At 38.4% G+C, this 26,832-nt stretch overlaps 1 protein-coding gene across 2 annotated transcripts in view; it reads left to right on the top strand.

Moving 5' to 3' along the window:
- Positions 1–26,832, top strand: part of LOC145664482 (protein snakeskin-like) — a 212,042-nt gene that overhangs the window by 135,841 nt on the left and 49,369 nt on the right. For both annotated transcript variants that reach the window (XM_081731200.1, XM_081731201.1), the window contains exon 2: positions 18,552–18,631. In XM_081731200.1, coding sequence (XP_081587326.1) covers positions 18,584–18,631 — 48 coding nt within the window. In that variant the 5' untranslated portion in view covers positions 18,552–18,583. The remainder of the gene's footprint in view (positions 1–18,551; positions 18,632–26,832) is intronic.

Raw genomic sequence — 26,832 nt, 5'->3', positions numbered from 1 at the left:
AAATTTTTAATTGTTAATTGTAATTGTTAATTGCAATTGAAATCAGCAATTAAAAATGAAGACAAGAAGATTTGAGTATATAGTGTTGTCCACTTGTTACTGTTTTACATATTTCAAATAAGGTACTTATAAGAAATGCTGGATAACTACCATCCCTTCGCCAAACTGGGAAGAAAGCCGTGAAGCTAAGTATTTTTTTAAATATATTATGTTTATGGTTCTATCTCCCTCGAAAGAATTCTATATGCCCGTCATGCAAACAATAGGAATGGGCACGAGCGAGTTCGAGCGAGTTTTCTTTAAAACTCGACTCGACTCGAAGCAGACATCTTTGAGCTCGACTCGAGAATTCGGTTCGAAAAATTTCCCCCAACTCGACTCGAATTCGGATCGAGTTTCCATCGAGTCGAGGCAAAACGAGCCAATCCGAGCTAAATCCTTTGTGTAGTTCCAAGTACTACTCTCTTCAAGTATCCTAGATAGACTATATAATTATCAATGATACTACTACTATTACTATAACTAATTATTATTACACCACCTTATATCTGTATAAACATGGAATATAGGCGGTTTGTATCTGAATACTAAAAATTAGTTGACTGTCGATCTCGGTCATCAAGAAATCTTCAGGAGGCGAGGACATCGGTCACGAGGTTCTAGGTTTGAGTTCAGGAGAAGCAAGTATTCGGGCTCGAGCCAAAAATTGTTAAAAGTTATAGGACTCCAGCCAAACATGTTCAAAACTGCTCGATCGGGGTTTAGGGTTGTCAACGACTCAAGCGGCTCGCTCACAGCTCATTCACTTATCGAGCTGAATCGAGAAGTGAGCCGAGCCAACAGCTCATCAAACCGAACAAGCTCGAGCCGATGGCTCACATGAGCCGAACAGAACCGAGCTGATTGCTTACCCCAACCGAGCCGGTTCGAGCCATCGGCTCAGTTAAGCTGACTCGAACCCAGCCTATGGACTCATTTCAACGGAACTGGTTCGAGCCATTGGCTCCAATCGAACCGAGTCGATGACTCGCCTCTACCGAGCCGGCTCAAGCCATCGGTTCAATTGAGCCCAGTCGATGGGTCATTCGAACTAAGCCAGCTCAAGCTGTACGCTCAGTTGAACCGAGCCGAGCCGGTTGATACCACTATCCCGGTAGGGGCTTCTACTTTGGCTAAAAAATTGGACTGTACAGTTCTGAGCCTTGATGGTAAGAACTACAGTATATACTTATATTGGTGCTCACGGCGTCATTAACTTGTTTCCCGACCAACGAATTTCGAGGTACTTTGTTTTGCATCTTTATTTTATCTTTTGTGTCGCTTTATGCGCCTATTCCCACATTTTGTGCGTCACCGGAAGTGGGTCAAAATGGACCTACAAATATAGCGCAACAAGCTATTGCTGTTCGTCACCAATGAATTTCGAGGTCGTTTCCTTCACATCGTGTTGTCCCGTTTTGTGCGTCTACTTCCAGTTTTGTCCGTCATGGAAAGTGGGTTAAAATGGGTCCCCAAGATGGGACGAAAATGAATCATTGTTCCGTCACCAACGAATTATGAGGTCGCTTCTTTCGCATCGTTTAGTGCCAATATCTTGCCGTTTTGAGCGTATTTTCACGTTTTGTTTCTCACCGGAAGTGGGTCAAAATGGGCTTCCAAGATGGGAAAAAAATGACCAAGAGTTTCGCCACTATCGAATTTCGAGGTCGTTAATTTCACATCACCTACCCTTTTGTGCATCTATTTCGACGTTTTGTGCGTCACTGGAAGACGGTCAAAATGGGCCTCAAATGTGGGACGAAAATGACCCATTGCTCCGCCACTAACGAATTTCGGGGTCCTTCCTTTCGTATCGACTAGTGAATTTTCGTGCCGTTCCGTGCCCCGATTTCCACGTTTTGTGCGTCACCGGAAGTCGGTCAAAATGGGCTTCCAAGATGGGACGAAAATGACCAAGAGTTCCGTCACTATCGAATTTCGAAGTCGTTAATTTCACATCGCGTACTCTTTTGTTCGCCTATTTCGACGTTTTGTGCGTCACTGGAAGACGGTCAAAATGGGCCTCAAAGGTAGGACGAAAATGACCCATTGCTCCGCCACTACCGAATTTCAAGGTCCTTCCTTTCGCATCGACTAGTGAATTTTCGTGCCGTTCCGTTCCCCTATTTCCACGTTTTGTCTGTCACCGGAAGTGGGTCAAAATGGGCTTCCAAGATGGGACGAAAATGACCAAGAGTTCCACCACTATCGAATTTCGAAGTCGCTAATTTCACATCGCGTACCCTTTTGTGCGCCTATTTCGACGTTTTGTGCGTCACTGGAAGACGGTCAAAATGAGCCTCAAAGGTGGGACGAAAATGACCCATTGCTCCGCCACTACCGAATTGCGAGGTTCTTCCTTTCGCATCGACTAGTGAATATTCGTGCCGTTGCGTTCCCATATTTCCACGTTTAGTGCGTCATCGGAAGTGGGTCAAAATGGGCTTCCAAGATGGGAAGAAAATGACCAAGAGTTCCGCCACTATCGAATTTCGAGGTCATTAATTTCACATCGCGTACCCTTTGTGCGCCTATTTCGACGTTTTGTGCGTCACTGGAAGACGGTCAAAATGGGCCTCAAAGGTGGGACGAAAATGATACATTGCTCCGCCACTATCGAATTTCGAGGTGTCACCGGAAGTGTGTCAAAATGATCAGATAAAATATCAATGTAAACAAGCTGAACAGCGGGAGAACAATTAAGAAACATTTCTAAAATTGGATATATTTTCTGTGAATATATATCCAACAACGTACATGTTTTTACAAAAAAAAAGTAATATAAAATAAAAATGTAAAATAAAATGAAAAAAATAAAATAAAATGATGATGATACTGATACTGTGTTTCTGTATGATGTTCACTTTCCTTAAGATTATGGTTGCGTGAATGTGTCACTGATTGCTGAACGCGAACCCACCGGGCCCAGACGGGCAAGCTGTTAACACTCACTGACCCATCCACTACACCAATCATCTCCGGAAAGTAGAACTCAAATCGTCCCAAAATGTGAAGATTTCTGAGCCTCCCTCATTCTCACTCGCAGTCCAGTATCCCGATCCGCAGCTCATAGCCTGCATCCCATCACGAGATAGGTTACAAACCACAATCCGACAGAACAAGACACTGACCCAAGAGTGAAACTGACGGTGAGTGCTTCGAAAATCTAAATGTTTGTATTTTCTAACCCAGATAAAATTAAAAATAAATCTCAAATCGAATCTAAAGCGCGCAACGGGATGGAATTTCAAAAAAAAAAAAAAAAAAAAAAAAAACTGAATGCCAAAGTGAATTTAGTTGATCTTATTAACGAAGTGAAATTTTCTGGCAGGTCTGTGATTCCAATCCCGGTCACACTAAGTGAAATCGATTCTGTACGTTTTCAAGACGCTATAATTTACTTTCGTTACACTATTCACGTACTGCTTTTCAAAACTCTACTTTCTGAGTACTAACAATACTATTGAAGTTACTTTACTACATAGATTTAAGTAATTAGCTCTGTACTGGATAATGAAAGATTTTGATTTCGACTCGCATACTTTATTACACTAACTTCTTGTAAAATATGAAAACAAGCCAAAAAAAAAAAACAGGAAACAGAAATCGCAAAGGTTATTCCATACGAATTAAATTTTTTACATAGCTGAATGGACAAATTTATCATTTGATTACACATTCTCTTTACCTCTCATGAATGAGCTTTACATTCGTTTAGTTTAGTCGTTAAGAAAAAATTGAAAATAACGACATTTACTACAAAATCACATTAGCCTTGTACTACACATGCACTACTTATTACGGCTGTGTGCTACATACTTTACTTTCTTTTCTTAGTATTTCTCTCTTTAGATACCGTTGTGCAAGTGGTGTCAGCGAGGAGGATTTATACAAACAGGGTGACCTCCCTTGTATGAGCTCAGACCTATCCACTTTGATTCCCACAACAAAACATTTTCCTTTTTCGAGACAATACATACACTCAATAAATCCACATGAAAAGAAAGTACACTTAACCTAGTCCCTAGCCTAACTATCTAACTAACTTAACCTAAGACATATAAAAATCACTTTTATTCAACAGATTAGTAATATAGCACACGCACCGCCTCTTACCGAGGACGTATGGGACGTTAACCATTCAGCTTTGATTTTGTATATTGTTAAAATAAAAAAAATCTTAAACTATGTGCTTAAAATTCGAATTTCTGTTTCTGGTGAAAGGAATTCAAAATACATAACGAACGTGTTATTGCTGACGAGCATCTCCCATTACCAATAGTTGTACAAGCACCCTTGTTATCAATGTGAGCCGAAACTTTGTATACATTTTGTCTCATCGTATTCAAACTAAAGTGAAGGTAAGCACAAACCAGAGAATGGATTTTGTTCTGTGATATAGCAGTACGGAAAAATAATAAATAAAAAAAAGAATATACGAAATTACATATTCAAAATATAATTTTGGGGTGAAATGTATGTACTCGAGAGTACAAACATTTCATGGACTGTTGGTAACAAACGTCCACACTGAAACTCCAAAAGAACAATTCTCCCCTCCCCCATTGAACGAGTGATTTATGTCACATCGCAAAGTTTATATATTGTATAACTTAGGGAAAACTACGCAGCGTTTAGCACATTTTGGTGGACATCACCACGCCAATAACATAACACTTTTTTCCAATTCGAAAGAGGTTTGAAATTTTGTAGGTTTCGACTTGGCCCAAAACAAAAATAATTTGGAACGTCACTTTCTACCACTTACTTGCTGCAATAATCCATCAGTTCGTAATTTACCAAATTCCTTTATCCTACTTGCCCCGGCAAGTATTTTGGATATTTCAAAATATTTGAGACTGGAACTCCATGTCTTCGGGTTTCTGCAACAACGTGCAAACCTGACGCCAGCAGCTTGCTCTCCTTCACCCTTACACAATGAGCAAGTCAAAACTAATTTGAATTGCGCCGCAGTCCTCAGGAGTTCGTACTCCAAAATGGTCCACTAGCAGCTAACCACACTGAATTAAATTGTAGATTTTCTGCAGATCAGACGCACTACCCATCTCATCATGGCGGCTTCATCAACCAAAAGAACAAAGGCAACAGGAAAAAGATTCCCAATTGGAAGATCATTGTGACTTAACTATACGATGATAGGAGTTTCTCTCAAGATCAAAGGAGCCGAAAAAATCTCAACCACACCTGTGATTGCGGAAGATCCAATCACAGATAATTTAGATTAAACAAAGAGATGCTTCAAGAAGCTACTATGGCTGACTTTACAAATGTAAAATTTTAATGAAGATTTTTGAAATAAAAATTTTGAATTCTTTTGAAGATCCCCTAAGCCAAGAATATGAATGAAAATTGATTGGAAAGGATTAAAAACGACCAGAAATTACCTTATTTCCTAAAATAATATTATATTTTAGCTAGATATACAAATATTTATTCAATGTAAATATATTACCATATATTTCCCTCTAAATATACTAAAATCATTAGTTCAAGGAACTTAACGCAAATTTTGCGACCTACTTCAAATCGAGTCATTGATTAATTATATATTAAAAATAAAATTTTAATAAATATTAAATTCATATATATACTGGTTGCCCAAAACTTCTGGGCCATGTTACATTATACGATGTATAAGGTGACATCCTCCGGGAGCTTCGGAAAAAAAATCTAACTTAGAAGTTCTAATTTAAGCTCCTTTTTTTTCTCTAACCTAACATTTTAGACATAAAACACTAATGCAATGCGATCAATATAAGAAATGTTTTGGAAAATTTTTCAGAGACCTTAAGCCTAACAAAGAATTTTATAACTACTCTATACGAAAAAGGAAAATTGGACACAAAATAGACACAAAACAACCAAGAATTATCTTTATCTAAATTTAACCTACGATTCTTTCTTTTTTTCTTTCTCGACTATGTTTTGTTTCTGTTCAACCTCCCAACAGCTCTCTCCTCTTTTCTTCAGAGCATCGAAATAATTTTAGGTTGTCGAAACTCTGCGTGCCAATATTTTCTCCTTTTAAACTTTGTAATCTAGCTGAATTTCGGGTTATAGCGGAAACAATGTATGGTTCTACGTAGGTATCCATAAACTTGGCGAATATTTTCTTTGGTATGGATGACACGTGATGTGTTTTAACCATTACCAACGAGCCTTCGGTAATGGTGTCCTCATGCTTCTGCTGTTTACGTTCTTTCTTGGGCACAGTTGCTGGACTAGATATGACGAGTTTCTTGTCTTCACTGACAGGAAGTGACTCTTTTGGCCAGATAAAGTTCTCCTTGAAGCTCTTGGACGCAGAGTAGCATAGGAAACGCTCTGCCGGTGTGCATCCAAGTGCATCACACCAGGAATGGTTACACAAATCTTGGGCGGCTTTTAGGAAGGTACTCCATTTGGATTGATTCTCGCTACAATAGAGGCGGAGAATACGGTGGAGGTCACGATGTCTGCGCTCGATAATGCCATGGGAGGAAGGATGGTATGGCGTGGTAAGTATGTGTTTGATTCGATGTTTTGACAAAATTCTCGCCAGACGCGCGACAAGAATTGCGGACCTTGGTCACTCACCAAATACTTAGGATAAGGTAGTTGATAGTAATATCTTTTCTCGAGGACAGCCACAATCTCCCTCGCGTGAGCCGTCCTGAGGGGGAAGAAACACACGAAGCGACTGTAGACGTCCAGGATAGACAAGATATACTTATAACCCTGACTCCTAGGAAGGGGCCCGACCAGGTCGAGCCATTGTTTCTCGAAGGAAGCAGAGGCCTCAACATGGCAGGGTTCCTTTCTGATCACCCTGTACGAGTACTTAGTTCGTGCACAAGGAAGGCATTCTTGAATATACTTAGTAAAAGTCGCACGCATACTTTTCCAGTGAAACATGGCCTTAGCGAACGACAAACATCGCTTCCCACCAAAATGGCCTTTGTTGTGAATCGCCGAAACAATATTTTCCACAAAGCTGGCAGGAATGACCAGCAGCCAAACAGAATTTTGAGAATATCTAACATAAACTAAATGATTATCCACTCGTATCCTGTCATTGTCTCGAGAACCCTTCCAAATGGCGTGTAGCTTTCTACAATACGGATCTTTCCGCTGTTCTCGCCTCAGTTCCGCGACATCCAAGAGGTCAGCGTCCTCCGCGGTCAAAAAGTTTATAAAATGATCCTCTTCTGCCTCAGGAATTTCTGGAGGATAACGACTCAATAGGTCAGCGATTTCATTGTCAGAGCCCTTGATGTGAACAAATTGCAGATCAAAACGTTGCAGTTTAAGCAGAAGACGAGTAGTTCGAGCATCGAGATTTCTCAAACTGAAAGCATATGTGACTGCAGCATTGTCACAGTGGACCGTAGTCCGTCGACCCAAAATGAAGTAGGAGAACTTCTCGCAGAGGAAAAGAACAGCTGCCAACTCTAACTGGAAGACTGATAAGGAGGCCTCATGCGGCTTTATTCGCCGACTCGCGTACGCAATAACCTCCGGGTCATCCTGTCCCAGGGGAAATTGAGCCAGGTAGCCAGCCAATGACTCCGCAGAGGCATCACTGAACAGATGAAAATCCAAATTGAAATCAGGTTGAGCAAGAGCATAAGGACTACTTAGAAGTTCTTTTAGATGATCGAACTTTTCTAATAACTCTGAAGAGTATTCTGTCTTCCGGTCCTTCTTAAGGAGATCGTAAAATGGAGCAGTTAAACCTGCGAAGCTTTGAAAATGTCGCTTTCGCCATCCCACGACACCAAGAAATCTCCGTAGAGCCTTCTTAGTTCGTGGAAGGGGAAAGTGACGGATGGCCTCATTACTTTTAGGATTTATTTTTACAGACGATCCTGAAACAAGATGACCGAGAAAAGGAATTTCGAATTTGAAGAAGTTGCATTTCCGAAAATTGAGAGAAAGATTAGCCGAACGAAGAGTGTTGAAGACCTTTTCTAAATGCTGGAAATGTTCGTCTATGGAAGATGAAAAACAAAGTACGTCGTCCAGGTAAACTATAAGAAAATTTTTGAAGGTTTCTAATCCAAAAAAGGTGTGCATGACAGACTGAAAAACCGCTGGTGATGATTTCAAACCCATTGTTAACCGAGTCATTTGATACTGACGTCTTTTGTAAACAAAACTAACATATTTGTAAGAGTCTGGATGGATCGGGACACTATGATATGATTGCGTACAGTCCAACGAGGTGAAGATGGTTGCACCACTGACTCGCGCGATTAGATCGGAGATCGGCTCGACCTGAATCTTTGGTGCAATCACACGCTCATTGATACCACGCAGATCAATCACGGGCCTTAGCTCTCCAGACGCCTTACGCACAATATGTACAGGGCATCTGTAAGGTGAAGGACCTTCAACGATAATCCCAAGTTTTACCCACTTATCTAAGACCTCCTCAAACTCTTTTTGAAGATGAATGGGTACAGGATACAACTTTCCTACCACCGGGAGGTCGTCGGAAAGCTGTATTCTATACGGCTCGACCTTTATGATACGGGGATTCTCTGTGAAGTGACACCTGAATCGAACTAATAATGAAAATAACCTCTCTTGAGAATCCGAATCGAGATCGGTTCTCTGAGAAACAAAGTCCCGAAGTTCCTCCTTCGTGACCGATGGCTGAAATAACGAGTTGTCCTCTTTATCTGAAGTTAATTCGGCGACAGTAACCTGGCAACAATGCTGCTGTTCCATGTCAATAGAGATGATCTGTCCCGAGTCGGATTGAAGCAAAATTTCTTTAGACTTACAATTTAGAGAAAGGTTATACCGAACGAAAAACGGAAATTCTAAAATACAGTGTGCTTTTAATTTCTGGACAACATAGACTGGGACTTCAAAAACACAACCTTGGATAGTGAAGTTTAAGATTTGGAAACCTTTAACTTGGAATGATTCGTCTCCTGCAAAACCTTTTAAAGAGATATTAGTTTTCGGTCGAAGTTTGGCAGAAGGATAGATCTCTTTTATTCGTCTCCAAGCATCTCCCGAGAGCAAATTCGTATCCGCTCCAGAATCTAGGATACAGACTAAAGATAACTCTCCTACCGAACAAGTTAGAGTGGGTGAAGGATAGGATAAAAGAACACTCTTTTCCGCACTGGAGTCACACTCCCTCTCGTCTATCACGAAACGAACCGAGAACAGAGGCGTGCCCGATTTGTTTCTCCGAATTCCGGAAGTTTCCAAAACATCTAATTTTGAATTTTGAGGTTCGAGATTAACTACTGAACAGGTTGATGCCAAACAAAATTTTTGATGTTCCGTTATCGAACTTTCTTCCTTTTGGGGAGTCGAGGAATTCATATCGCAGTCCACAGTCTCCCCAAATGAGGGCTGCGACATGCATTTCCCGAACTATTCCCATTCGCTTCAGATGACTGCGCCATCGGCGGCATGAACGTCGTATACGGTGAAGGCCAACCAGTGGACATAGCCATGTTCACCGCTGGGGGAGGAGTGGATGTGGGAGTTGCCACTCCTCCTCCAGGAGGCAAATTCGGCATGTACCCGGATAGGCTTGCGCCCCCGGTATGTGGTTCGAACTCGGCGCGCACTGTTGGGATGCACCTCGATGACATCTAAAGTTCATTGCTCCCGATTGATAGTTAGGGTTGGAAACATATGGAGCATTCTGGTTTCCGTTCCCCCAGTTTTGCCTTCGGTTGTTGTTGTGCCAAGGTCTTCTGGCCTGAAAATTTCTTCTTCGACCTCGGTTCCCCAAGAATCGATTGCCATTTCCATTTCCCTTGGCATCACCATTCTTCTTTCCTTCGTCCTCCTCCGTCTGCGACGAAGTGTCTTTTGTCTGTTGAGACTTCCCGTTCTTTTCGGTCTTTTTTCCTATCTTGACCTGCCGAATATGCAGACGCTTGAATTTCTTATCTGTCACTGGTTCCATAGGTTCCGGATGGCCTTCTATTTCGGCTATCTTAACAATCAGATGCTGGATATTCTTGGGCTCCACGGCTCGCAACAACTTAGCATCTCCAGCCGGCAGACAATCTAGGACAATCTCAATGAGTTCTGTCTCATCTCGATGTTGTGCCACAACATAGTATTCGGCTATGACCTTCCAGGCAAAGTCAGTTAGCCGGTTATACTTGGACCGGTCAAATTTCATTCCTTGGATGAATTTCTTCTGCAGGCGTTCCATCCTGGCCGAGAAATAGTGCTCCTTAAATAGACGCACAAAGTCCGCATAACTGTTGATGACTTTGCAGACCGTTTGGTACCAAGTCTTGGCCCCAGCCGACAAACAACACGGTACCAAAACCATGCGTTCGTATTCCGACGCGGAGATTATCTTAAACGCCTGTTCTAAGTTTTCTAGAAAAGACCTGGCCAAACCATATTCTCCAGTGAAGTTCGGTAAGTGATTTATTTCCGACAGCCTAAGATTCAACGCTCTATTTCCAGAACATCCCTCATATCTGCCGGGATTCAGGGGAGAATTGCAGCCAATCACATGGCTCTTTGCATTAGAATAATTTTGTCCAAAATTCGAATAAGAGGTCGAATAAGAGGCCCAATGAATAATTCGAAGAAAATTGGGCCAAAAGGTAAGTTGCTTGGCATCGATATCACTGTGTGACTACATACTCCCTCCGGAATTCCAACAAACGAAGAAGTCCTGTCTGCGGCACTACTGGACACTACATGACTTAAACTACATATATTGGAAGTCGAGACCGAAGCCTGAGACCACGTCAATAATGGATTTAAAGCCCTAGAGGCAACCTGACCACTCATGATATCCCCACAGGTGGGACTGGAATTGTTTGTAACCAACGAATGTGAATTTAAGTCAAACGGCCAGACATTCTTAGTGTGAACTTTGGTCGGCTGACAGACAGACTGTCACCGTTGGGACAGTACGAGTCTCCCCAACCGAAGAGACTGGTACATCCACTCGGGTGTCAGAGTCTGTTCCGTCAGAGTCAACCATCTCACAACCAACAAAGTCACGTGAACGCTTGCGACCGACGCGACCTGGTTTTCTTTGCTCCCGATCCTTCACCAAAGTTTGGATCTTAGCCTCGAGTACGTCATAAGATTTCTGGGTGCTCGACTCGAGATGCGATAGTTCTTTGGCGAGCTGATCACATCTGCGATTTTGCTTTTCTGCTAACAACCGGAGATTCTCCTCAACGGTGTCCACCCGCGTTGTTATCGTATCCTGAAATTCCCCCACCGAAGCGTACAAATCGCGAACTTCGTTCCGGAGGTCCGATACGTCCTTGTTCACATTTTCAACCTTTTCGTTTACAATTTCCACCATTTCCGACTTTAACATATCAAATTTGTGATTCATCGTCAACAAGTTATTATCTACCCTTTCAAATCTCTTATTCATGTCTTGAAAATTATTGTCAACCTTTTCAAATTTTTGGTCCAAAGTTAAAGTTAAGGTTTGACTAAAACGTTCTAGCATAGTCGCGAGGTCTACTACGGGTGCAGCATCGTGCAAACTTTTCTCTCCCGTAACGTGCGTCGTGGTGTCCCGTTCCTTTCCACTTTCCTGTGACTTTGGTAGCGATCGCACAGTCAGCTGTTTGGCCACACACGTTTTACAGAACCATGGCTCACTACACTTATTTAATTCTTCTACCTGTTCATCGGTTATACTATAGCACTGTGCATGCACCCATCCAGAGCAACCGTCACAATAAACACTAAAGCCTTGTATTTCTTCACTACAACATACATATTCATCCGGGCTACGGGATTCAGTACTTGACCTGCTACCAGCAGACATCTCCATTTCATATAAAATTGTTTTCCCCAAGTTACACATATACAAACTCAAGAGTGACTACACATCGTTCAAGGAGTCGTTTGTCACAACAGTCCCCATTACATTACACTGCTCTTTCAACATGATTCACTTAGCACTCGCGAAAGGTTGAAATAACAGATCCTTGCTGTGGAACGCCAATTTTACAAAAAAAAAAAAAGTAATATAAAATAAAAATGTAAAATAAAATGAAAAAATAAAATAAAATGATGATGATACTGATACTGTGTTTCTGTATGATGTTCACTTTCCTTAAGATTATGGTTGCGTGAATGTGTCACTGATTGCTGAACGCGAACCCACCGGGCCCAGACGGGCAAGCTGTTAACACTCACTGACCCATCCACTACACCAATCATCTCCGGAAAGTAGAACTCAAATCGTCCCAAAATGTGAAGATTTCTGAGCCTCCCTCATTCTCACTCGCAGTCCAGTATCCCGATCCGCAGCTCATAGCCTGCATCCCATCACGAGATAGGTTACAAACCACAATCCGACAGAACAAGACACTGACCCAAGAGTGAAACTGACGGTGAGTGCTTCGAAAATCTAAATGTTTGTATTTTCTAACCCAGATAAAATTAAAAATAAATCTCAAATCGAATCTAAAGCGCGCAACGGGATGGAATTTCAAAAAAAAAAAAAAAAAAACTGAATGCCAAAGTGAATTTAGTTGATCTTATTAACGAAGTGAAATTTTCTGGCAGGTCTGTGATTCCAATCCCGGTCAAACTAAGTGAAATCGATTCTGTACGTTTTCAAGACGCTATAATTTACTTCCGTTACACTATTCACGTACTGCTTTTCAAAACTCTACTTTCTGAGTACTAACAATACTATTGAAGTTACTTTACTACATAGATTTAAGTAATTAGCTCTGTACTGGATAATGAAAGATTTTGGTTTCGACTCGCATACTTTATTACACTAACTTCTTGTAAAATATGAAAACAAGCCAAAAAAAAAAAAAAACAGGAAACAGAAATCGCAAAGGTTATTCCATACGAATTAAATTTTTTACATAGCTGAATGGACAAATTTATCATTTGATTACTTATTCTCTTCACCTCTCATGAATGAGCTTTACATTCGTTTAGTTTAGTCGTTAAGAAAAAATTGAAAATAACGACATTTACTACAAAATCACATTAGCCTTGTACTACACATGCACTACTTATTACGGCTGTGTGCTACATACTTTACTTTCTTTTCTTAGTATTTCTCTCTTTAGATACCGTTGTGCAAGTGGCGTCAGCGAGGAGGATTTATACCAACAGGGTGACCTCCCTTGTATGAGCTCAGACCTATCCACTTTGATTCCCACAACAAAACATTTTCCTTTTTCGAGACAATACATACACTCAATAAATCCACATGAAAAGAAAGTACACTTAACCTAGTCCCTAGCCTAACTATCTAACTAACTTAACCTAAGACATATAAAAATCACTTTTATTCAACAGATTAGTAATATAGCACACGCACCGCCTCTTACCGAGGACGTATGGGACGTTAACCATTCAGCTTTGATTTTGTATATTGTTAAAATAAAAAAAAAATCTTAAACTATGTGCTTAAAATTCGAATTTCTGTTTCTGGTGAAAGGAATTCAAAATACATAACGAACGTGTTATTGCTGACGAGCATCTCCCATTACCAATAGTTGTACAAGCACCCTTGTTATCAACGTGAGCCGAAACTTTGTATACATTTTGTCTCATCGTATTCAAACTAAAGTGAAGGTAAGCACAAACCAGAGAATGGATTTTGTTCTGTGATATAACAGTACGGAAAAATAATAAATAAAAAAAAGAATATACGAAATTACATATTCAAAATATAATTTTGGGGTGAAATGTATGTACTCGAGAGTACAAACATTTCATGCACTGTTGGTAACAAACGTCCACACTGAAACTCCAAAAGAACAATTCCCCCCCACATTGAACGAGTGATTTATGTCACATCGCAAAGTTTATATAACTTCGGGAAAACTACGCAGCGTTTAGCACATTTTGGTGGACATCACCACGCCAATAACATAAGACTTTTTTCCAATCCGAAAGAGGTTTGAAATTTTGTAGGTTTCAACTTGGCCCAAAACAACAATAATTTGGAACGTTACTTTCTACCACTTACTTGCTGCAATAATCCATCAGTTCGTAATTTACCAAATTCCTTTATCCTACTTGCCCCGGCCGGCAAGTATTTTGGATATTTCAAAATATTTGAGACTGGAACTCCATGTCTTCGGGTTTCTGCAACAACGTGCAAACCTGACGCCAGCAGCTTGCTCTCCTTCACCCTTACACAATGAGCAAGTCAAAACTAATTTGAATTGCGCCGCAGTCCTCAGGAGTTCGTACTCCAAAATGGTCCACTAGCAGCTAACCACACTGAATTAAATTGTAGATTTTCTGCAGATCAGACGCACTACCCATCTCATCATGGCGGCTTCATCAACCAAAAGAACAAAGGCAACAGGAAAAAGATTCTCAATTGGAAGATCATTGTGACGTAACTATACGATGATAGGAGTTTCTCTCAAGATCAAAGGAGCCGAAAAAATCTCAACCACACCTGTGATTGCGGAAGATCCAATCACAGATAATTTAGATTAAACAAAGAGATGCTTCAAGAAGCTACTATGGCTGACTTTACAAATGTAAAATTTTAATGAAGATTTTTGAAATAAAAATTTTGAATTCTTTTGAAGATCCCCTAAGCCAAAAATATGAATGAAAATTGATTGGAAAGGATTAAAAACGACCAGAAATTACCTTATTTCCTAAAATAATATTATATTTTAGCTAAATATACAAATATTTATTCAATGTAAATATATTACCATATATTTCCCTCTAAATATACTAAAATCATTAGTTCAAGGAACTTAACGCAAATTTTGCGACCTACTTCAAATCGAGTCATTAATTAATTATATATTAAAAATAAAATTTTAGTAAATATTAAATTCATATATATACTGGTTGCCCAAAACTTCTGGGCCATGTTACATTATACGATGTATAAGGTAACAATGTGTTTTCATTGGGAAGGCCGATGGGGGCTGAATTTGAACGTAAACACTATCTGTAGTGTCACTATATATCTGAGCAGCCCCGATAAATATGGATTCGACACAAATATTGTTCATTTTCTACTACTTTTACATGTCCCGGTGAACGCCCCCTCAGATCCCCTTGGTTCGAATTGTGAAAAAAAAATCTCTAAGCCCCAGCCGATACCGCGAAAGCTATGAATGTGACACTAACATGTGCCATTTTCTACTACCTTTTACATATCCCGGTAAAAGCCCCTATGATCCTCTGGTTCCAATTTTGAAAAAACGCCTCTGGCCCGCAGTCGATGGGGGCTGTATTTGGAAGTCAACGCTTGTGGAAGTATCACCATTCATCTCAGCGATAGCGAAAATTATGGATTTGACACTAATATCGGTCATTTTCCATTATTTTTACATGTCTCGCAATTCCCCCTTTCCGATGACTCCCAACCCGCAAACTATGGTGGCTAAATTTGACAATCATCGCTAATGAAAGTAACACCATTGATCTCAGCGATAGGAAAAACTATGGATTTGACACTAATATCGGTCATTTTCCATTATTTGTACATGTCTCGCAATTCCCCACTCCCGGTGACTCCCGGCCCGCAAACAATGGTGGCTAAATTTGACAATTATCGCTAATGAAAGCATCACCAATGATCTCAGCGACCCCAAAAACTATGGATTTGACATTAATATCGGTCATTTTGATTATTTTTACATGTCTCGGAACTGCCCCCTCTGGTGACCCAAGGCCCGCATACACGGTCGATGAATTTGAAAGTCATCGCTAATGGTAGTGTCACCATTGATCTCAGCAACCGCGAAAACTATAGATTTGACGTTAATATCAATCATTTTGGATTACTTTTACGTTTCGGTCCCCCCTCCCCGTTAACCCACGGCCCGCAGCCGAATAGGGTAAATTTGGAAGTTAATGCGATCAGAGTTTTACCATTGATTTCAGCGACCGCGAAATCATGAAATCAACACTGATATCGTCATTTTTACTACTTTTACATGTCCCTCTAAACGCCCCCCTGAGACTGCCTATTTTGTCAAAAACGCTTCGCCTTGGTGTGGGACCTGATCCAAGGTATCTTTGACCACAATTTGGTAGCTCTCGGTCAACTTGTCTGGTCTCCAGAGCCGGTCTCGGTAAACGTCCCCCTGAGACCTCCCTAGTTCGAAATTTAAAAAAAAACTATTCGTCTTGATCTGGGGCCTAGACCAAGCTACCCATGACCAAATTTTGAAAAGTTTCGGTTCACTCGTCTGGTTAACAGGCCGCACAAAGATAGACGGACAGACACGAACAAACTCTTTATTTTATTTATATTAGAAAGGTCAGATCCGCCCTTATTGTAATAGAGTGATGATTGAGCGATTGATCGCAGAAATTCAAACTCCGATGAGTGATAATGTCATAGCCTTTTTTTATTACAAGTTTAAACTCTTTAGTCAGTAGAGAAGAGGGCTTCAATCATGGGTCAGAGTTGATGACAATGGGTTTTGGTAGGTCTATGGGTCACAGTGGGTGAGAGTGGTTCATGATGGGTGGTGGGTCAGAGTGGGTCACGATAGGTGGTGAGTCAATTGGTCGTGGCTAAAGTTTTCATTGCCCCGCCCTCTCTGAACTACAGTGTTGAAAATTAATCAGTGAAAATCAATTGCAATTGATCAATCAATTGAAAGTAATTGCTGTGGAAATTATTAATTGCAATTGAATTAATTGCCAATTAATTTCAATTGCAATTGAATTTCTGAATTCAATTGCAATTACTTTCCACTGCAATTACTTTCAATCAACTGATTAATTGCAATTGATTCTCCATTATTAATGGCCAACTGCAATTAATAATTAACCATTACTTACTTCAATTGTTAATTGCAATTAACAATTAAATTTACAAATTAATTATTAATTGTTAATTCAGTTGAAATTTGCCCAACACTGATTTTGTAATATTCTAGGGCTACCGCCGGTAGACCCAGTAGCCTACATAATACGCCACTGAAAACAAGATGGCCATATTCAGTACGAGATTCAAAAATATGTACGTACTGATTAAAATAAACATCAACCTGTACACACGTTTCTCGAAAAAGGTATGACCTTCCTTGACAGGCCACCGAAGAGATACTGACTTTCTTACATCCTCTTATATTACGATATATCTCTCTAGAGAGAACGTAGAACACAGTCGGCCATATTGCCACGTGAGTTTATAATTGAAGCCTTCTCTACTAACGCTACCAATTTCTCTTTAAATATTGATTAAAATGTCAAATTTCCGTTTGGTGTCTTTATTTCATTTTTCTGCCTTTTTGTTAATTATTGCAACCTATTAATATATTTAATTTTGTTGTGTGATAACATTTGTAGTATTTCCAGTGGCTCTCACATTGTACTCTATTCAATTGTAAGTCTCGTGTAATAAAGTAGGGTATTGTATATTCCTTTCATTGCTAAACTTAAGCAAATAGTATAAATGTGAACCTTAATGTAAGTAAAATCATTATTAATATGTCTTCCAGTACAAAGTAGACATGCTTTGTAATTTAGCGTATTTTTTGTTCAATAGTTTTCAACTCCTTTGCGCGTATTTGAAGTACTTTGCACGTGTTCCCATTCCCTCCCTTGTACGAACATGAAACAATACTTCATTGCTCAAACAGACGAAACGTCTGAAATAAGTCATATCTAGTGAAACCTGGTATGCAGCATGTCCTTGTTGTTTTCCAACGCATATCATTGCGTTGTTTGCGGATAGCATCGGTCAAACGGAAGCACATAAAAGGAAATGTATATTTCCCAAGCTTTGAATTATCCATATTAAATAATATTACAAAGCATTGAAAGTAAAATCCATAATTATTCCTAAATTTACTTAACGATTTATTATGCTTTAAGCTATGTAAAACTTTTTTTTTTTTAAAAAAACTATAAAGCTGTAAAACAGAAACGTAAATACTACGTTACCAGTATAAGAAATGTTCTTGTATAAAAATATGAAATATAAATCATTTCACAAGAGTACATAATTAGGCATGATATAGACACGGAAGTCAACTTTTCCGAAGAGAAAGGGAGGTTGACTGGAGGAATGCGAGAGTAGAGAACAAAGGAGGTATGGATGAGGGACGTAGCAGCAGTTAAGAATAGAATAGTTAACATTCTATTTACTCTGTCCAGAGGAATGGCGATAGTTGAGTTAATACAGTATTGTAATCATAATAGACTAAAGCAATTGTATGAGTCCAGTGTTGAATACTGCAGTGGAATGATATCTACGTTTCTAAAGATTACCGAGATTAATTACTTTAATTTCCAAATTCTTATATACATCGTAATGACGATTTACGTGTTACTTTACATATTTAGGTTAAAATTTTGGGTTAGCTACGCTCAACCCCATGGTCTACTTATGTTAATAAATAATTTACTTTGAAAAGTAGTTATAATTGTTGACATGTCTAGTTATGTAATATCAAGCACAGTTTGCTCTTTGTTTCAAAGATCTCAATATTTACTATTAGCATTTTATACACCAAATCAGCATGCAGACAATGAAGTAATTTTTCTGATGCTATCTATTTAAATTGCAGATTCAAACCAAGTCTTAAGAGGTACTTAAAATATGGCAATCGTTATCAGCAAAATAACTCTTCTGAAGATTTTAGAACTGGTAAGTGAATTGCATTCTGTAATAGCTATTTTCCTATTTTTAATACAGGTTTCGAAACTACAGTATGGTTTATTAAATACATTGTCAGTTTCACTTGAAGAAAACACTTTCTAGTTATTCCGTATGTGTATATGGTTGTAGTATCTGAACAATATGTTTGAAGTATTTCGTTAAGATGTAAATATTCTGCATCACCTTCGTGCCAGGTAATACCATATACGTACATTCTCACCCACGTACTTGTATGTAGTTATGATCGGCTCACCTAACTTATTTAAAGAAAAGGGTGGATTAAAAATCAAGTTTTGAAGAAAGGTATCGTCACGATTTACAATGGCTAGCTCCTTTAGAATAAACTCATCATCATTATCGTCATAGGCAACAACCCTCATCGTACTCAACTGAATAAATTAGAAGGCGTTATCGGTATAAATATTTCTATCTTTATCTACTTGTGCTAAGGAATCAAATTGTGCATACACAATGCCTGTAACAGGTTCAGTTAAAATTTCTGAAAATGATATTTTTAAATTTACAGAGGAATCGCGTACTGCATCCTATGTGTTTTCTCCTCAAGTTCCAGTTGGAGATAGAATAAAAGCATACAGAGCATATCCGTTCGGATATTCATCAAGAGTAACAGCATGTGTATAATTTTGATAATATATAACTGTATCTGAAATCAAAGTATAGTAAGTCAGAAGGTATAAATCGTTACTAAGTCGAAGCTAAGGGGGATGGGAGGAAATGATTTTGAACAGATTTGTAATTGAGTTTGTTAACGTTAAAGTTTCGAAATTCACAGGGATTAAGATTTGATTTCCCATTAAAGGCTGTGTTGGAGATGAAACCAGTAACCAGACCTTTAGGAACATTACCCAACAAGAGATTATCAATGTTGTAAGACTTTACTTGTGCAGGTATAGTATATGATCTTGTCTCCACTCTTGTCGTGGTAACTTGGCCGTTTCCGAAACCATTCGCGTATTTAATTGCATGGCTGAACCTGCAGCTGCATCAATATGTCGTACATGAATAATAACTTCCTCAAGTGCAACTTTATAACATGTATTTTCAGATGACATTAAGCAAAAATTATCTTTACTACGGTGTAATTTTACACGTAAACTTGCTTTGTTGGGAAGCATACGATCTAACTAACAATATCAGTATGAAGACTTCCGTGCATTTCAAAAGATTTACTTTAGCACGCTTTGAAAACCAGCTTTTTTATAATTTAATTTATTAAAATGTTTTGCAATATCTATATGACACATGGCAGATGCTAAATGCGTTTGAGAAACATCATAAAAATAATTTAATAATGTTTCAATGTATGCACGATAAAGGTAAAATCCTGATGAAGAACTAATTAATTTATCATTTAAGGAAATATCAATTTCACTAAATAATGAATGTAGGAAATTATTTACTGATACAACAGTATCATGTTGAGCAGTGGCGGCGATTGGACGTTAAAAGTGGGGGGGCAAGACATGATATGAATATTTGTATATCAATGTTAATATACATATTTCCCTGGTTGAAACTACATACATTAATAGGCCATTTCAGAAAAGTGCGGGGGCAACTGCCCCCTTTGCCCCCCCTAATCGCCGCCCATGATGTTGAGTTAAAGTTGTACGATCAGCTTTTGTAATTTTAAAACGTACATAAAGATATAAATATGTAGGATGAATAAATTCCCCTGTTTCTTCAGGAATAACAAATTCAATAGGTCCTTCTGAGGCTAATGTAGAAATAGGACAATATTCAGCATTTGTAGTTGCTTCAATAGCTGTTTGTATCTTTGGTATAGGAAAGAAATCAAATTAATTGGTACGACATTCAGAACTATTTGAATTTAGGAGCGCCATTATGAAAAGATGTCGTTTATATGTATACTTTTTGTTGGTGGTCCAAACTTTACAATTGCAGGTGCCTTCCTCTTGCGTGACCGTCTCTTGCCGCTACCAGTTACTAACCGTCCAACTTTTTAATGGCTTCTGTCTTTAAACTATCACTAGCTTCTTTTCCACGCTCACGAACAGATTCTTTAAATGGACGATTTTGTAATACATCACTTGCAACTTGTATACACGTTTGTAATGCCTGACGCCCTACAGTTTTTGAACCTTGTTTAAGCAATGGTAAAGCAAAGCGAAATAACTCTTTAAAGAAAGTAGCTATCCCATGTTCCCTTTGATACATAGGTCCTGAAAAATATGGTATTCCACATCCACGATAGTAACACGTCTTGTTCTCATCTTCATTATTATTATTATTATTATTATTATTATTATTATTATTATTATTATTATTATTATTTAGAAGATGCAGGAGAGCGTTTAAAATGTAATGTTACGGTCAGTGTCCCAGAATGAAATTGCAAATTTCGCCTTGCATGATATTTTAATAGTATTTCGATAGCGTTAAAACAAAATTTTGCAAGTGGCATATAATGAATATCTTCAAAGATAATTGTTTGAACTTTTCCGTATTTAATATCATACATTGTTGCTATACGTAATAATGGTGCTTTTGTATCACCTAAATATTGATATTGTATCGTATCTGTATAAATGAAAATTTAATGTGCATATCCGATATCTACGTATGGTTGTTTGAATTAGTGAGATTCTGTAACAAGATCTGATTTTTCAGAAAAACCTAATTGTAGGCGACAATGTAACTGATTCTACACGTTCATCACATTCAACATGTACAACATTTGAAAAACTAAATCTTTAAAACTTGATATTGCGTTTAATTCTTCTAAATTATGAATGGATGGATAATATCCAACAATAATTTTAGTTTTCATAGGAACTACATTTTTAAATTTGCACCATATAACATTTTCACATTCGGTAACATTATAACATGTTAGTGGAATGTGTACTTCATTTAATCAGACATGCCAATCGGATTCTGATAATCGAATGTTATTTTTTGATTGGTTAATAAAATGTGATGTGCTATTTGTAGGATATACATCTGCACTAGCATCTGAAATTAATTTAATGTAAAAACTATCACCAATACTTTCAGAAATCACTTTCGTTTAAAGTGAAGTGTTTGAAGTTTCAAAACGAAATAATAATTTTGACCCGTGTTCATCTTTAAGTTTACTTATATCGTATCAAAATATTTCTTGACCTCAAATAAATATTTCTTCAAAAATTTCAATAATTTTAGTATTTATTTTTACCTAAGTCATTTAGTTTATATGGGATACACTCTTTTTATGACAATTTTAACCAATTTGGATGAAACTCGGTATATGGGGGTTTCCTGACATGCTGATTACGATTACCATATTTATTATTTTTTTTACCTAAATCTTATAGTTTATGTGGGATACGTTCTTTTTATGACAATTTTAACCGATTTGGATGGAACTCGGTAAGTAGATGTTGTCCGACATGTTAAATACAAATATCATCTTTGCTTTTACCTGGGCCTTATGGTTTATGCTGCATACGAACTTTTATGTCAATTTTAGTTTTTATAAACTTTTACGACCACTTTTTGATTCCGTAAATTACATACAATGGCTACCCGTATTACTCGTATTTTGATGTTAAAAAGACTATGGGAACATATTCGAGCAGAGATATAAAAATAACAGCTGCGGTTTCTCAGTGGTTCGCTCTCGCTTCGATTGTCGTCTTCTTTAGCTTATCCGGCATATTCGTGGGACGTAAAACTTAAAAATTCCATTTTCGCTCACTCACTCACAAACGGACACACGGTTTACGGAGCACTTGGTGGCGGATGCGCAGTTCCAATATAGTAGAAATTACACGCATGCGCAGCAAAATTGTAGTTCCAACTCCCACTTCCGATTGTAGTTGAACATAGTAGCAACAGCCGCTATGATAACATGCAGAAACCTATGACATATTTCGCAACACTAGAGAGGGATAGAAATAATAACACTCCCAGTCTAGAAAGTCTGTGACAACATGCAGAAATGCAGAAGCGGCATCTAAGTAACATACAAAGTACATCCGTTTTACTCGTTCACTCTTTTAGGACGAAAATACTGAAGCAGAGACCAACACACACACACACAGAGTTTAGGGAGCACTTAATAGCGCATGCGCAGTAAAATTAAAGTTCCAATTTAGTAGAGAAAGTACAGTTCCAATTTCGACTCGTGTTCCAATTCCGGTTCCGATAACACACAGGAGGAGCAGCAGACTACGCACATGGAACGAGTAAGATATCAGCGGTCGAGTTTTTTAGTCTTTATAAAATACTATGACCTTAAATAATATACAATGTTGTTCACTCTTTTACGATCATTTGTTTTGGTGTGGAAACAGAGACTATGACACCCTTATTTAATATAAGAGAGCAGAAATTAAATAATAATGCCAAAGTCCGGGGCAGAGCGGTATCTCAGTTGTTCACACCCAATTCCGATTCCGGTACCAATTCCGACTCCGGTTCCAGTACCAGTTCTGGTTTCAATTACACCTTAACTCGCTGTGGGTGTGCGTGGATTTCATTTCCACTTTTTCATTATTACCGCCTTATTTAGCCTATTTCGCATATTTCTGGGATAAAACTTAAAAATTGCACACACACACACATTGTGTATAGAGCACTTGGAAGCTTGGAACCAATGCCGGTTCCAATTACACACGAACAGACTGTGAACATATTTAACATAACAAAAAATTATAACAGACTATTACTAAAAGCTACTAGCACATTTTTAACCCTATGTAACACTGCAGAGCTAATAAAAGAGAATGACCTAATTTTACACCTTTGAACCCCTATGTAACATAGCAAAAATTACATTTTAATCTCTTACATGTGGAGATATTTATAATACTATGCCATATTCTTGCAATTCTTATTTAACATAACAAATTATATAGCCGTGGCCGCAAACTTTTTCCACCTAGAGACGGGTTTTCTGTTACAACTGGAGAACTGCAATTTGTGCTATGTTGTAGATCTTTTTCTATTCAGCACATCCAAGGACATTCAAAATTTCGATTTAAGCAATTTCATGGAGCTCAACAAAATGATATGATTCTTATGGGTAGTTTTTGAGTGCATCGCGGAGCATACCCTCATTCTGCAGTTTAAAACTACCACATTTTGAGATTACTGCAGCGTCCCTGACGAAGTTCAGGGTGGGTACAAAGTCCCTTACAACAAACCTTTCCCTGTTTTTCCTATCACCGTATTTTCTAACATTAATACAAAACTCTAGAGCCAGTCCTCCTGTTACGGGACAACGCTAATCCACACGAGGAAACAAAATAGCATCTCCCATACTCCACGGACATTGCGCCAGTTCCTTGGAAACGCAAGTTCAAATACTTTTTTGGCGATGGAATTCATGGCCTTCCAGAAAGTTGACAGAAGGTCGTTGATGCTGATGGGAACCATTTTTAATGTCTTAGGTGACATATCGATGTTCCAAGTGGTTAACTTGAGGTCAAACAAAGGTGAAATATTTGATTGCATATAACTCGAGGTCCGTATATTTTGTGAACCGTTCCACATATATAAAATCTAATTTTAGCTTTAATACTAGGTCCGCACGTAGTTTATGTACTGAAATGGTCAGCTGGAGGTCAAAGTGGGGAACCATTTGACATATTTAGTTTTCGGGTCAGCATATAGATGATGTACAAAAGTGGTCAGTTCGAGGTCAAAATGGAATTTCAAAATTGCAATTGACAACCGCAGAGTCAGAATTAGCCTTACAGGTAGCGTTGGGAAGGTGAACCTGGTCAGAGGACAGTTCCCCAAGCTCAATATCGTAAAAAGAACAAAAAATAGTTACTAAATTGGTTCCAAAATGGCACCGAAATTAGTCCCGAGTTATATTTGTCGCCGAGCTGACCATTTTTACATGTTATGTGCCAGCGTAATACCAAAGATAAAAACAATGAGTGTACCTGTCTAAAGGAATATGCTGCAATCACTTTGTTTCATGTGACTTTTTAATATTTTCGCCAGCTAAAAATTAAACATTTAAAAATACTTTTTATTTTTAAAATTAATGAACTAATTGAACTTCTCACTACAAGCTCGTAAAAGAGAAAACTTACTACCTTTGATTCCAAAATTCCGCCAAAATTAGTGTCCCCCAGAAATTATTTTCGTACCAATTTAACAGCGAATTTGAAAATAAAATTCCAAAAGGTTCTCCACATTGACCTCGAGCTGACCACTTTTTACATATTCTATGTGCCAACGTTATACCAAAATTGAAAACAGTGCGTATACTTATCTCAAGCAAGATATGTAGCTGCAACGGCTGCTTTTAATGTTTTCCCAAGCTAAGAATTAAATGTTTAAAAGTATTTCTTTTTTGTTCATTTTAAAAACATTCTACTAATTGAGCTTCTTACAGCAAGCTCGTAAAATAAAAAATAAAAAACGTTACTAAATTTGATTTCAAAATGTCGCCGAAATTAGCCTTGCCAACGCCACTTGCGTTTGTCAATTGCCCGTGAAGAAAACGCCGGTTACATAGTGACAAACTACTAACCACGTGAGCATACCGTGTCCTGTAACAGGAGGTTTTGTTCCAGAGTTTTATATTAATGCTTTAATCAGCTGGTAGCAATTCACAATGCGCAATGCAGCGATGAGTGCACCAAACAAACAGGAAGACTCTTCTATTGTGAGAAATTTATGGTGGTAGGAAAAAGAGGTAGAGACGAAAGAGGCTGCTGTTAGTTTTGAAACAAAGAAAAACATATTCTTACCACCATGAAATTTTTCGAAAACTACACGTAATAATTGAATCTCTGACATCGCATTTCAATTTTTTAGTTTAACGGCTCAAAATTATACCTTTTAGATTAAGGGAGAGCAATAATGGAAGATTTGGTGGAATGAGAAATTGGGAGGAAACGACAGGACACAATGTTGTCCACCACAAACTTACTTGGTTAAGATTAGTTCCAAGGATCCACGCACCAAAGGTAAACACTCTATCACTGAGCTACCGTGTCTTCCAATTAGCACGGACTGGTCTGTTGAAAGGTACTTTGTACCCACCCTGTACTTCGTCAGGGACTCTGCAGTAATCCCGAAATGGGACAATTCTGCATTTCTGCATGTGGTCATAACCTTTCTAGACTAGGACTTGGAATATGTGTTGCGTAGTCTGTTGCTGGTGTGCCGTAGCCGTTCTTGCGAAATCTCAAAAAGTCTATGTTTGTAGTCGGGTGCAGCCTCTCCGGTGTTGTGTATTTGGAACCGGAACTTGTACTCCAACTTGAGTTGGAACACTTCTGCTCATGTGCCACAAAATGCTCCGTAAACCAGGTGTGTGTGTAGGCTGTAAAGGAAACCACAAAAGGGGAAAACTAACATGACGTCACAGTCTACAGTCCCGATTCCTACTGTCTGAAAACTTGGCGTGTTTCGCAAACAACTCATGAATACGAAACGGTTATCATTAAGGTCTAGTATAAGTCATAAATTTGTCTGAAACGACTTTGTGGACTTGTTTCTACCTTCTTCCACTCTTACTAAAAGTAATAATAATATTTCCGTTCGTCATTGTCAAACACGTTCCATATATTCGTTCAACCAAAATTGGTAAATACGAACTATTTTTTGTATATATATTGTGTTAAAATATCAATATAACGCAAACATAATCCAATGTCATTTACCCAAAGAAAGGGCGTCACTATGTATCATGATGAAGACAAATCCTACTTAGTTTCTGTTAAGGCAATTGAAGGTTCGATTTTCATATTGTCCAGTAGCTGACACTTTCCCCCCCCTCTTTTCCTTCCAAAGTATCTCTTATAAGGCAATTCATCCTTATGGAGGGTCCAAAAAACTTCTTTTGATTTTTCTTAACTTCAGTATGCTTATTTGCATTGGTGTAGGGCGTAATATTTCGGCCTCAAATATTCAGTAATAATAATAATAATAATAATAATAATAATAATAATAATAATAATAATAATAATAATAATAATATAGAAGACAAATTCTGTATGAGGACAGATTATATTAAAATCTGCAAAATCGCCCCTAGCGTAGGCAAAAGTTAGAAAATAGTCGGGATTGGAGACAATTGTAAGGAGCATCAGGACATACCCTCTGCATACGTCCCTACAACTAGCTAAATGTTAAATGGAAAGTTTCCAGGCCAATTTCATGTAGAAAGTAGGGATGCTGAACTCAGAAGAGCCATACAA

The sequence above is a fragment of the Thermobia domestica genome, chromosome 11 (genome assembly GCF_964235325.1).
Source record: "Thermobia domestica chromosome 11, izTheDome1.hap1.1, whole genome shotgun sequence".
Classification (NCBI taxonomy): Eukaryota; Metazoa; Arthropoda; class Insecta; order Zygentoma; family Lepismatidae; genus Thermobia; species Thermobia domestica.
The sequence above is the reverse complement of the archived record's forward strand: the minus strand, read 5'-3'. Positions and strand labels throughout refer to the sequence as shown.